The sequence below is a fragment of the Hemicordylus capensis genome, chromosome 2 (assembly GCF_027244095.1).
Source record: "Hemicordylus capensis ecotype Gifberg chromosome 2, rHemCap1.1.pri, whole genome shotgun sequence".
Classification (NCBI taxonomy): Eukaryota; Metazoa; Chordata; class Lepidosauria; order Squamata; family Cordylidae; genus Hemicordylus; species Hemicordylus capensis.
The window spans coordinates 121,607,621-121,621,820 of NC_069658.1; the positions used below are offsets into that span (position 1 = coordinate 121,607,621).

The 14,200-nt window shown below is 42.9% G+C and overlaps 1 protein-coding gene across 1 annotated transcript; it reads right to left on the bottom strand.

Moving 5' to 3' along the window:
- Positions 1–1,728: 1,728 nt before the first annotated feature.
- Positions 1,729–11,569, bottom strand: RPS6 (ribosomal protein S6). Its single transcript, XM_053298438.1, has 6 exons — positions 11,414–11,569; positions 10,307–10,438; positions 6,494–6,704; positions 5,019–5,165; positions 3,668–3,825; positions 1,729–1,878 (listed from the first exon to the last, which is right to left on the bottom strand). The coding sequence occupies exons 1-6, from the start codon at positions 11,417–11,419 to the stop codon at positions 1,783–1,785; spliced, it is 750 nt and encodes a 249-aa protein (XP_053154413.1). The 5' UTR covers positions 11,420–11,569; the 3' UTR covers positions 1,729–1,782.
- Positions 11,570–14,200: the final 2,631 nt, after the last annotated feature.

The following is a 14,200-nucleotide window of genomic DNA, read 5'->3' on the forward strand; positions in this document are numbered from 1 at the left end:
GTTTAAGGTAGGCTATGAAATTCATGATCAGTCAACCTAATGTATACCCAAGATTAATTGGTAGGTAGCAGTGCTACTGGCTTATTCAAAGATCTCCCCAAGCTGGTGAGGCTTACCTGGCAATTTTTAGAAAGCTGCCAAGGGAAGGGGTGATCCCGCTAACATACGCACACACACACTTGTGTAACCAGAAGAGTTTAGTGTGCAGTAGTATTCATCTACAGCTACCTTTTGGAATAGTGTGTATAGTTCTGCTTGCCCCACTTAAATGGAAAAGCTGGGCAACCAACACTTGAAGGCTAGAGCAGAGGTAGACAACCTTTGGCACTCCAGTTATTTGCCTACAACTCCCATCCCAATTGGGGGAGTTGTAGGCAACAGCTGGAGTGCTGAGTTCTTGTCAGATTTCTAATCTACTGCTCAAAGTATTTTACACAATGCATAATTTATATATGGAATTTGCTGCCACAAGATGTGGTGGTTCATATGAACTCCTAAATTACTCATACGTGAATGTGGATCAGATAAGTTTGTGTTTACTTTCAAAAGTCTTGAAGCAATCTTATTAATCCAAGACTCACTGTATACAGCAACTTGTTCTAGGAACCAGTGAGTCTCCTTTTGAGAACCAATTCACACCCTCTTTCCTGTATTAACCTAGTTACAGGTAGAGAGCCTAACCCACTTCTCATTGAAAATCATGGTCAAGTGTAAGTTACATCCTAGCCAGTGTTTAAAGATTGTGCCATCGTGTTGGTGTTGACTCCTGGCAACCACAGAGCCATGTAGTTTTCTTGGTAGAATACAGGAGTGGTTTACCATTGCATTTCTCCCACACAGTATGAAATGCATCTGCCTCCAGCACCTTCCTTTATCGCTGCTACCTGATATTGGTGACTACAAATATATATTTACTAGGCATAGTCTGGAAAGCACACTGCCAGGGATTTGAACTAACAGCCTCTTATTCCCTAGGCAAGCTGCTTCACCACTGCAACTTGTAAGGAGCCAGTAGTCTGACACACAACATGCAGTATTTTATTTCCTCCTTCTCCTTACCCCACCCCACCCCGCTTGTATGGATGGATACCCATGGACCCACTAAAACAGCTTTCTCATCACACTAATCTTCAGCATCTTTAACCATTTCTCCTTAACTCAAACTCCTGCTTCACATTTACTGCTTATCACATGACTATTCTGGTTTAAAGGCCTGATTTGAATATCCCCAGAGTTCTCAAATGCCAGCTAATAGCTATAGCAAAGGCATATTTTTGCTCTAGATGTATTTGAGCATACATATACAAGCATGTGTAAACTAGGTAATCAATTATTTGCAAGCCATAAACTAGAAATATCAGTTTACTGTTAAATGGGACAAAATAGATGCTTTCTATCTTAGCTGAAACTAGGTACGTATCTAGTGGGCAAGCTTTGTTTATATAATCTAAATACAGTAATAAGGGAGCTACGGCAACTACTGGGGCTTCTTCCCAGGCAAGGTTAATAAACTCAACTTGTTTGAGGACTTGCAAGTAAAAAATTTCACTGAAACTGGTAAGGATGGAAGATGTCTGGGATAAGAGCCACAGCTGCCAACAAACACTGAAGGACATAGAAAGCAAAGCTCCCAATTAGCAAAAAGTCTACCACCAGCAGTCCTATCCCATCAAATAACATGGCAAATACTCAAACTTTGTGACAAGAATTTTAAGGTAAAGAAACAGCTTGGTTTCACCATAAAACCTTTATTCAACATTTTTAATTAACACAGTTCACTGTTTACTTCTGGCTTGACTCAGATTTAGATGTGGAGGCTCTCAAGGAAGAAAGTCTACGCCGCTTGGCTATTTGCTCTTGCCTTTTTTCCTTTGCCTCCTAAAAATCAGGAAGAGGGAGAAGAGTGACATCAGTACACAACAGCATTTTTTCAATTGACTGCAGTCTAAATGGCATAGCTGCATTTTAACTACATGGACTGATTTAAAGTCAGCAAGAAAAGAGACCAATTTTTTTAAGCAGTTAACTACAGCATACATAGTTGCTATAGCTAACTATAACTATTCAATCCAATACTGAATTGGATGAATGAATTTATTGCCATCATTAATCAGACATACATATAAACCAGTAGTATTACATTCAGATGAATACTGAATTAAAATCATGATCTTATTGTGACACAAAGTACCACATACCCAAACAGTTCAAATGCATTAGCATTCAGCAGCAGACCAAGAACTACACCAAAGCATCAAATATTGAGTTGAATTAGAATCAAACAGAACTCTTATACCACCTCAGTGGGTACACTAAATTCATATACCTACCCTGCCTTGCCCCGCATCACCCAAGCAGTAGTTCTCCACTAGAAGGGCTAGTGGTACTTCCAGGGCAGACCAATCATCTCCATGAGATGGAAGATAAATATCTTCTTTGGTTGGTAGAGTCAAGTATTATGGAGATACTGACTCTAACTTAAATTGCAAGAATTGGTTTTGGCAACTTGCGTATCTCTGCCTAGTTCCCAATACAGGAGGTCCTCTGTATTTTCAGGGGTTCCATTCCCAGCTGAAACTACAGATACGGAAACCATGGAGGCATTGGGGACTATGGGATTGTGGAGGTTAGGTTCCCAATAGTCGGGGAAATTGTCAAATTGCAACAAATAAAAACCAGCCAAATGGGGGGGGGGGAGACTCCTTACCATGCTTTGCTGCTCCCCACCCTGAGTTGTGCTGTGCCCAGAATGCCCCCAAATCACCATTTTAAAAAACCCCAGCCATTTTGAAGGTCCAAAACACGGAATGGCAGCCAGAAATTACTTCCACGGTCATTTCCGGCTACCCCTGACCCACAAATTTCAGAGGTCAATGTGTTGTTTCTTTCCCCTTTTTTCACATATGCTGAGGTCTGGTTTTTTTTTTAACCCAACTGCTCATACACTAACCCGCGGATACCAAGGCCCTCCTGTATATTGATTTGGTAACCAGTGACAATGTTTTCATCACAGTTTGTTACAAAGAAAACTAGACTTGCAAAAGCTTACATGAGGGTCATTCAGTTTTAAGAACTTTAAAAACCAGTTTATCTCTAACTTCAGCTATCAAAAGGTCAGTTCATTTTTGTCCACCATATACTCTATAACATCATGCTGTGTATTCAGGCTTGCTACTTTAATCTTTGTACCACAGCATAGTTATCTGTATACCTGTTTAGCTGCCAACTACCAAATATAGAAATGCCACTTATTTGAAAGAACTGAAACAGTGAAGCAGCCAGAAGTGTGAGCTGGAAGTCCCTTGTTCAAATCTCACCCTGATTCGAGTTTCTCAGCCTCATCCCCACCCCTACCTTCAATAGGAGAACAGTCACACCTTAAAGGAGCATTATACTGAAATCAATGTATACAAAAAGCTTTGACTGCTCAAAAAGGGCTAAATGAAATATTCGCAACATGCCATTATGACAGGAAGAGACACTTTTTCAAATGCTCATTCGGCAAAATCTATTTTCTGGAAGTACTGGAGATAATTTTTAGTTGGACTGATTTAAATTGGACATTAGATACTATGTGTTTCATCAATTTAATGCCCAGAGAAGGCCCATCCCCAAATCCAAACAAACACAAGGATAAAATTAGGTGCCTTTATGGAAGGAAGCATACCTTCATTCTCTTAGCCAAAAGCTTGGCATATTCTGCAGCTTCTTCCTTGTTCTTCAGCGTACGTTGCTTCTTTAGAGCAATACGCCTGCGCTTATGTTGCAGCACTCTGGGAGTTACCAAACGCTGGATCTTGGGCGCTTTGGTCCTGGGCTTCTTGCCTAAGAACAACAAACCTGAGTAAGGACACTTATTCTGCAGTCTAGAACACAAATGTAACAGCTGCATAAGGAGTTGCCCAGTTTCTCTTCCCCTCTGATGCAAACGTGGTTGTCACTCCAAAATCCATTCTTCAGAATGCAGATATACTCATACATAAAGGTGTCCTGTCACAAGACCAGCACAATGACAGTACATCATAGGTATGTAGTCAAGTGAAGAAAAAACACAGCTCCAAACAAGCAAACAATGAAAGAGAGCGTCCAAAGCCTCCTAGACAACCACAGAAGATGTAGTGCTATCTATTGTGGCAATCAGAAGAGAAACAGGGAAGAAAACCCTCCCCTTCCACACATGTAAACAATTGCCCTGAGGTGAGTATCAGCCTCTAGGCAGAGCTCTAGAAAGTTTGAGAGCCTAGACAAGCTACCAATGTTGGACCAGAGAAATCTAAAAGAAGATTCTCAGTCACAACCCATGGGCTCAATTGTGCTTCCATTTCCAATCTGGTGCATTCACACCAGTTTCTTCAAACCAAGTCAGTGACCGTGACAAGGCTATCCCCATGTTTATTCCGGCAACATAAATAGTACATAGAGCTAATGGGGAAAGTTCTCAAAAAATGTTGTAAAAGGTCAAGTTCTCATTTGTGGCAACTGGTAAACTCTTGTACTAGACCTGGTTTGAAGCACACAGGAAACAAACTTGTACTGTAGCAGCAGCTCACTTAAGGTATAAGAGAGGGTCTCTAGTGTAGGTAGGAGTCTTATGTAAAATACAGCTCAATAAACAAGCTGACAAAGGATAATGCTTCAGTATAAAAACATCACCTGCCCCCAACCTTATGTACAGAAACCACTTCAGAATGCCTATAGAAGCCAGTTTAGGCAGCCCATTACAAGTGTGCATGGTTGGATCAGCACTACTGTGACCCACAATCCTTAGGAGAGCCACCACTGAAACAGTGGAAGCAGTGGCTTATTTTAGGTGCCAGCTGCTCTGAAATGGCTGGCTGAGTTACTGGCTCTCTCTAGACATAAGGGTTTCTTCTTGTATGAAGCCAACTACCTCATATATCCTATTCTCAGAGTGCTTCCAAAAGGATGGCACAAGGATGCCACTGCCACACCTAGATGGCCAACACAGCTACTTTTACCAAATGGACCCATGATGACAAAACTTTTTTTTTTTTTACCTTCCTTGTTCAATGGTTTTCTCACAACGTACTGGCGAACATCATCTTCTTTGGAGAGATTAAACAGCTTTCGGATTCTGCTAGCCCTCTTGGGACCAAGTCGACGAGGCACAGTGGTGTCAGTCAGTCCAGGAATATCTTTCTCACCTTGAGGAGTTGCCAGACACCAAGTATTATTCTCAACTAAAACTATACTCAAAATCCAAGTCTGCTTTCCCCACACTGCACACTTGACTGTAGCATAGCAGCCGCTACCCTTTACAAAACCGAGTATCTTAAGACATGGAAAGTGAGAGCCTGATATACCAAATCTTTGTCATATACTCCTGCTCTTCATCATGGGTAAGTGTGCGTACAGAATTTCTTGCAGCTCAATTTCCCCTTTCTCAATTCACTGGCACCAAGTTTCCATTTAGACTGCTGCTGAGAAACAGGTCGCTTGGTTAATGCACATTTCTAGACCTGTCATTCCAAAGAACACAAAATAATGCTCACACACAAATAAAATCCCATAACAGCCAGTGTGGTGTAACCTTTAGAGTGCTGGACTAGGACCAAGGAGACTCGAGTTCAAATTCCCATTCAGCCTTGAAAATCACTGGGTGACTCTGGGCCAGTCACTTCTATCCCAGCCTAACATACCTCACAGGGTTGTTTTGAGGATAAACATAGCCATGTACACCTTGAAGGAAGATCAGCATATAAAATGTAAAAAATAAATCTAAATTAAGGAGAACAAGAGATAAACAAAAAGCCAATGTCTGAAACCCAGATAGAGCAAGCGAGCAATGTTGCTAGTTGTATTCTGGGAGCTCAAGATAGAGTGATGAGAGCAGTTCCACAAAGCAAAGCTCAGTGACCAAAAGGTGACTCAGTTATGCTCAACTTTATACCCTCCCTTGCTAATTACTTTGCAAGAACAGGTGTAAACCAGGTAGTGCTACTCTTCTGCCAAATCCCCAACTTGATGTGCATGTGTCTTTTAGCCACATTTTGCAGTCACAACTGTTAAGTCAGTCAAATATGCAACCTGCAATGTGTCAGGTTGCTGCCCAGATGATGTGAATTATGCTGTAAAAAGAATTACAAAGATATGGAGAAAACTGTGTCAAAGAATACTGGCAGTCACAAGCCACAGCAAAACACATTCTGGGCATGCTGCCATCAACAGGGAAACTCCTGAACATTATATTAACCTGCAGCCTTTTCTCCCTTTGCTAACTCCACTACTAGAAAATGAAAAAAAAATTGTTTTGCTGTTTCTTTGGAAAAAGGTCAAGTACCTTGTTAGCACTATATAAAAGCCCGCACCACAGATCACAGACAAACCCTGTTCACCCACTTTAAAAAGCAGGACACACCTCCAAAGCGTTAATTCCAGGAGGTTTTCCAGCACCCTATTCCAAGAAAAATGTCAGCTCCTCAGTTTTTTCCACTTCATGTGAACAAACTGCCAGACTACTGCAGACACTCACCTTTCTTTACAATGACCAAATTCAAGACACTTAAATTGGCATCAACAATGCAACCCCGAACAGATTTGCGTTTCCGTTCTCCAGTTCTTCTGGGGCGATAGCATGAGTGGCCCTTGCTGAGCAGCAGGCGGACACGGCCATGTGTCAGAACCCCTTGCTTCATGGGGAAACCTTGTTTGTCATTGCCACCGCTAATTCGGACGACATATCCCTGTTAGACAAATAGGATATTAGCCCCTTCGCTCAAAAGAAGCACAACAATTTTCTTTTTCCACCACAAACTGATATTGAGATAGATAGATAGATAGATAGATAGATAGATATAAATAAATAAATTCTTAAACATAAAACCCATGAATATCACTTGGATCGCGCTTCCAGAAGCAATTTGTCTGTCTTCAGTTTGAGTACCTGGGCCTAAATGACTGCTGGAACCCCCACAACACTAGTCATTCATACTGTGTTAATGCTTGCATAATTCTCCTATTGTTGTTACTGGTCATTCTCCTTTGCAAGTACAGTAGAACCTGTTTCTGACATGAACACAGGGAAACACACTTAAAGGCAATTTCAGACCTCTATTACTGACTTGTGGTCTGCAAATTTTATAATCACATTTACAACTGAAGTTCATCCGAGAGTCCACAAGTGAAAAACTCCCAGAGTTTCATGTCCTTCCCTGGCATTTAATCTAACCATTTGTTTAATTTCATTCATAATACACAAATATTAAGCATACCCCACTCCCACCGCCAAGCATGCAACAGAGACCAAACATTTTCATTACTGGAGTACAAGGCTGCACAACTTCAGGTAGATAGTCCAATACCTGCAGATATTGGACTAAAACTCCCATCATTCCTGACTATTGGCCACTATGGCTGGGACAGTGGGAGCTGTAGTCCAAAAACAACTGCAGAGCCAAAGCTGTGCAGGCCTGCTACAGTGCAGTATAATGATGTTTCTAACTTCAGGAAACCCTTTCTACACTGATCTTCCTGTATGGAACCACTGCATGTTGTAAATGCAGAAGATTCTGAGAAGTGCTGAGAGGTACTCGTGCAAGGCATCAGTCAGTCAGGCCTGCTGGGCCTCACAATCACCTCATGTTAATCAAGTGGGCCTTAACAAATCTATATATTTATCTTCTATGTATTTAATTCTCTAACCTAAGGTATACCCTGTGCATGGCAGCTCTTGCAAGAGTTCACAAGCAGAAGCACCTGATTGGGCAGTGGAGATTCTATATGCAGATAAGAAGGAGGAGCCTGTGATGGTTAAGGTCAGTTGGAATGCAATTGTTACTGGTTGGAAGATGTTCTTGAATCTATCTATCTATCTATCTATCTATCTATCTATCTATCTATCTATCTATCTATCTATAAAAGGATAGCAGGCAGGAGTCCTGTTATTGGGAGTGTTACCCCTGCTAACTTGGCAAAGAGGCACCTTTTAATGTGGTGATTCTCTTTATTTTGTCTATCTTATGTTTCTTTTTAGATTGTGAGCCCTTTGGAGACAGGGATCCATTTTGTTTATCTTATTTATTTGTTATTTCTCTATGTTATTTCTCTACGCCCTGAGCCATTTTTGAAAGGGCAGTATAGAAATCGAATGAATGAATGAATAAAATAAGAGGGGTCGTGAGGGAGGAAAGAGCCCCTTCAGGAGGCGGCGGCTGCTGTTGTGTGAATTAGATGAGGAAACAAGATGAACAAGATCTGTTAGCTCAGGGAGGGAGGGAGAACAAACATGAAGGGACGGGGAAGAAAGAGTGGGGAAGAGCGAGTGAAGAAGAGAGCAAGCGAAAGGGAGGGGAAGAGAACCAAGGGCGAGAGACAGGGCCAAGCCTGTCAGCGGCCTGAGCGGAATGAGCAGCCATGGTGGCACCAGCAGCTAGGAAGGGTCGTCAACCACTGCTGCTGTTTGGGGCTAGAGGCCACTGGTGTAGGGAGGCAGGCAAGGGACGGGCCTGGGTCTGTCAGTGGCCTGAGGGGAACGAGCGGCCATGCCGTGCCGTGTTTAAGGGCCCAGTCAACCACTGCTGCTCCTGTGGGGAGGTCTCTGGGGATAGGAGGCTCTAGCTTGGCCAATAGGTGCCAGCAACACTGCAGCTGCAACCAAGAGAGGTGAGGGGGATAGAGGAAAGGGATGGAGGAGTGATCAAGAGGGGTGAGGGGGACGGAAGCAATGGGATGGAGAAGGAGGGGCAGGAGTGCAGCTCAGGTGAGGGTGGGGAGATCTGAGGTGAGGGGGGGCTGTGGCAGGGGGTGAAGGGAGCAATCAAGTACTAGCACGCAGATGTTCTCCGCAGGTTAGGCTAGTACCTAATGTTTTAGTAATGGTACACAACTGTCTTCTGAGGAAGCTCATCTACAATCACCCATCTTATCCAGGAACACCAGATAAGTTTCCAGTGAACACAAGATTCCCCTCAACAGTTTGAAAACCACTACTATACAACAAATATTTATATACCGCCTTGTAACAAGAGCTCCCAAAATAGTTCACTCTGTGCGTATGTATGAATGAACAAATGAATGAATGGGGTTCCTTGTCTCCAAAGGGCTCACAATCTAAAACAGAAACCTAAGATAGACACCAGCAACAGGAGGGATGCTGTGCTGGGGATGGATAGGGCCCGTTGCTCTCTCTCTGCTCAAGAAAGGGGATCACCACATTTTTACTCAGTTAGCAGCAGACATACACTATTGTCAAGTATATGAGAATTTACACTTTAGCCAAAGCAAGCACTAACACTAAATCCTTGCTATTCCACTGTTTTTTAAAGACAGGTATCAGCATGCTCACTACAGAGCCATCAATATCAAATGGCCAGTCATAAGTCAAATTGCTAATATTCCAAATGCAGATTCTCTGCAAGCCAGTTAACTTAGCATTCCTGAGCAGAATCTAATTTATTCCCTCTATTCTGCAAAGAGTAAGAATCACAGTAGTTTGACATCACAAGCTCTGCAGATGTCACATACAATTTTCACATCACTGTACAGCCCTTCCCACATCACAGTACCCTGCTTTCCAAGTTTATACTACCTCTGGTTCCCCTCTTCCCAGTCCAGTAACAAGCACATATTAAAAGAACAGAATGTGCAGGTGTGTGCATATAGCCTACTTCTGCATGTAAACAGCTGTGGAGTGAAGAGTAACCTTCCTAATGGCCAGAGAAACCTGAGAGGGGAAAGCAGCCACGCTGCACTCTCTCTGTCCCAGATCAATGGGATAATGAAGATCCCACAGGTCCACTGTGCATCACAGAGGGTCCCTGTACTAGGATTTGTTTAGCCAGCCAGACCTCAGCTGATCTGAGGGCAAACATTCTACCCATCCAACCTAAATCCTCCTTGGAACATCATGGGATGTGGGGATGGCCACTAGCTTGGATGGCTTTAAAAGGGGCTCCAAGACCTATCAATGGCTACTAGTTTGGTTGCTGTGGGCCACTTCCAGCCTCAGAGGCATTGTGCCTCTCACTACCAGTTGCAGAAGAGCAACAGCTGGAGAGGGCATGTCCTCACCTGTGGGCTACGCAGAGGCATCTGGTGGGCCACTGTGTGAAACAAGATGCTGAACTAGATAGTCCTCAGGCCTGATCCAGAAAGGCTGTGCTCATGTTCTGATGACCCCTTTGGTGCCACACCAACTGTCTCTAAATTTGAGACTGACTGCTTTTTTGGATAAGACCCATAACTCCAAGCTTGCAAGGAAGACCTCTGTACAATAAGAAATGTTGCATGTTTTGCAGTAGCAGCTCTTCCAGACAGCAAGCCTTGTCAGAAGCACCCTGCTTCTTACCTTCCACTCCTCACCCAGAGCATCTGCGGAGACTTCGGTGGTCATCCGCTTTTCGTAGAAGGTGCGGAGCTTACGCTCATCGTCCACCTCAATGAGCTTCTGGCAGCCAGTGGCTGGGAAGGAAATATTCAGCTACAAACAACCACACAGAAGAAGAAGAAAATGATCAGCATGGATCAAGTCGACAGGGCACACACCCCAGCAATCATCATCATCGCAACAGCTACCCAACCTCCACAAAGCCTAGAAACCACCTCAGCAGGACTGCCAATATTTCATTGCCAGAATGAGGGACACAAGTTGGGGGTGGGTATACAGTGGTAATCAAGAGCCTGAGTATCAATGACATATATGTAATTGAATTATATCCTATTGAATGCCAACATTATTTAGAACATATTCAAGTTATACCACTTTTCAACCAAAAACTTCTCAAAATAAGAAGCTGTTTGCCCCACCACCAAAATGAGGGACAAATGCTGTTCCTATAGGGACCAACATTTCAGCAACATTTCCATGAAATGAGGGACATCCCGCATAGTGAGAGCACCAGCGTGGCTTAGTGGTTAGAGTGCTGGACTAGGACCGGGGAGACCCGAGTTCAAATCCCCATTCAGCCATGAAACTAGCTGGGTGACTCTGGGCCAGTCACTTCTCTCTCAGCCTAACCTACTTCACAGGGTTGTTGTGAAAGAGAAACTCAAGTATGTAGTACACCGCTCTGGGCTCCTTGGCGGAAGAGCGGGATATAAATGTAAAATAAAATAAAATAAAATAATAATAATAATAATAATAATAGTGAGGGACAGTTGGCAACCCTACACCACAGCCACACGGGATTGTACCAAAGTTTCTTAGCAGAACAGCAGCTAAGGGAACGGTCACCATGAAAGCAGAGTGGAGGGAGCGCGAGCTCCTGTTTGAGGCACCATTTCTCTTGCTCTTCCATTACCCCCCCTCCCGAATCTGTCCCAATCCGTTCCCGAGACGACTATCTCTCGGCCAACTTCTGCCTCTCCGCCTCCCTCCAAAAGCCTCCTTTATACTGCCGTGAATATTTGTGAGAGCGAAGAGGATTTCTCGCCACTAGCGGCTCTCAAGTCTTACCTTCATGGCGCCAACGCGACTGTTCTCTTCAGATCAGCCACGGGAAAGAGGCCGCACTTCCGCTCACTAGGAAGTCACATAGACTCCGCACGTTCTCGCGAGATTCTTTCCTGCAGACAGCCGGGTTCTGCCCCGGCTCTCAGCAAAATCTCTGTAGAGAAAGGAAAAGGCTAGAGTTCTTTTAGACGCTATTTTCTTTTTCTTCTCAGAAGGCAGAAGTGAGAGCTGCCTATGGAACTCAAGAGAGAAATCTAGGACTGGGGCAGAGCTATGACTGGACAGCAGTGGATCGACCCAGAAACAAAAAGTAGCAGCTAAGGAGCTAATATTCTACTAGTATTTTATTTCATGTGAAAAACGTGGTTTTTTGACATTAGTTTTAAAACATTTTTAAAAGTTCCCTGTTCCAAATAGAAGACGAGTCTGAATTTAAGACAATCCCCTTAGAAAATACAGGTTATACCTCCTGTATTTACCCGAATGGAAGAGGATTCCGAATTTAAGACTCCTCTCGCCTCCGATGTCTAACATCGGATAACTTGGGGGAACCTAGTCTTGAATTCGAATTAATTGGGTAGTGGACAATAGCGTATAGCGCCCTGTAATGTAGTCCATATAATACTACAAACTGGGACCGAGAAGCCTAGGTTGGGTTTCTTTTCTTGCCAAAAATTCCCCATGTGAAACACAGGATGCCGAAACGTTCAAATTATTCCCCCCCCCCGCCCCCACACACACACCTGTCCCCTCAGACTCCCCTTAGTCCAAATCCAGCGGTCAGTTGTATGCAGAAGCAGTGACCTCCACTGACTGCGTTCTGCTTTTAAAATATTTAACAATGCTTCCAGCCCAGACCACTCTGCTAAAATAATACCCGAGTTAGAAACAGCATGAATTGTCTTTGCTGCTATCTTTCGGGGGATGGTTAAGAGTAACTTCGGAAGACGTCTAACGCAACATCACAGCTTGGAACTATCTGAGTCTAGTTAGTCTATGGTAGTGGGGTGTGGGAGGAGAAACGGATGGAGCATTTGCGGAAAACAATCGGAGGAGAGCAATGGGGAAAGCTGCGAGTGCCCCCTGCTGAGGTTCCTAACAATTAGCTAGGTTCTTCCTTATTGACGGCGTGAAGCAACTGTACTTTCACAAGCGAGACTCGGAGAAATCATAGAAGCCTTTTGTAGAAATCTAAGTTTCACGCACATTAATTGCTCTCTGATCTACTTATTAGCTGTGGTGTTGGCCCCAGAGAATAAGAAATATAAAATAGGTAAAGGTGATCTCCATTGGACCATTTTGTGTGATATGGGTGTATGCAAGAACATCATTCAAGCGCGCAGAGATGACTGCTCGGAAGAGTCACTTCCTCACAGCACTGGGGTAAAGGGGGCTGTGCAAAATATTCGGCTTCGGGTTTGGAGCCGAAGCTTTGAACTGGCCTCGTACATGCACACGCACACCTCAAGCAAGGTCATATTTCTGATGTATCAAATTCAGCAAGTTGAAGCTTATATTACAACAGGCGATATAGTATGTCCACCTTTGCATATTTTAAGGTCAATTTTTGATAAGCAGTTATTTTGGCAGAAAATCTGTATTCAAATCCCAGCCAGCTCATGGAACTGCATTGCAAATGGCAGCTGACTATGTCTCAGCATTGGAATGTTTCCCATGTAACATTGGGATTACAACAATCCATCTGGTAAAGATGAACAGTTAAGGCTTACAGAAATTATAATACTATATTTATCTAGTCTCATGCCTGGGCTTGAGTTAGCACCACATTAGGTACTACTACTACTACTACTACTACTACTACTTCCTCTTTCTTCTCCAGGTTAGGAAGGCTCTTACACTGACAAAGCTTGAGAAGCCGCATTCTAGAATTCGTTTGTAGCCAAGAACATGTAGCCAATAATATTGTATTTGACATACAAGCAGACTGTGCTCACCTAGCAAGTCACAGCACACTACTTGTTACAAAACCTTCAATTTCCTTATGCAATGATCTCATTTGTCTGATTGTGCACTGATGTCTTCTCTCTCCTGAACACTTTCTTTCCAAAAATACTTCCTGTAGATTAGTTTCACAGCTAATTATACAATAGAAGCATAACACTGCAGGAAGTGCCCTTCTATTTTGCTTCATATGTACAACAAGAATGGTGAGCAGTTTGTAGCCAAGAACATGTCACAACTATTAAGTAAAATATATCTCTTTCAGAATCAGATCCTACTGATGTATTCCATTGACCTAGGCTACTGTTCTCAGGAATAATGCTATTCTTCCGTTATTCCTGTTCGTAGTTTTCAAATATTCAGATGCATGGGAAACTGGGTAAGTGATGTTTTGTTCTTTTAGCTTACCCAGAACATAGAAACATGCTGATGAGGGTCCTGATTTAGAGATTTCTTTCCTCCTCAAATATGTATATGAACACAATACAAATGTATTATTCTGTTCATATACATATTTGAGGAGGGAAGGAATCTCTAAATCAGGATCACCATCAGCCTATTTCAATGTTATTGAAATATGCTCCTACTTATTAAGAAGTAGGAGCATGATCCAGCATTAAAAAGTAGATAGGAATAAAATGGTATCTGAAAGATGCCTCTACGTATTTATTTATTTATTTATTTATTTATAGTAATGGTGATTTAGAATTAGTACCAACAATCATGGATCATTAGATTGAACTAATTCTTGCTCTTTTGCAGCTGGATATACTCTGTTCTACAAACCCTCAAACAAATATTCAATTATCTGCCATAACCCATGGGCCA

Bases quoted from the DNA above. Each gene is read 5' to 3' on its own strand.
- RPS6 (XM_053298438.1), bottom strand. The intron at 5,166-6,493 runs GTGAGTGTCTGC...CAACTCCTCAAG, and splicing joins TTTGGTCATTGTAAAGAAAG to GTGAGAAAGATATTCCTGGA. The intron at 1,879-3,667 runs GTATGCTTCCTT...CCTGATTTTTAG, and splicing joins TTTTGGCTAAGAGAATGAAG to GAGGCAAAGGAAAAAAGGCA.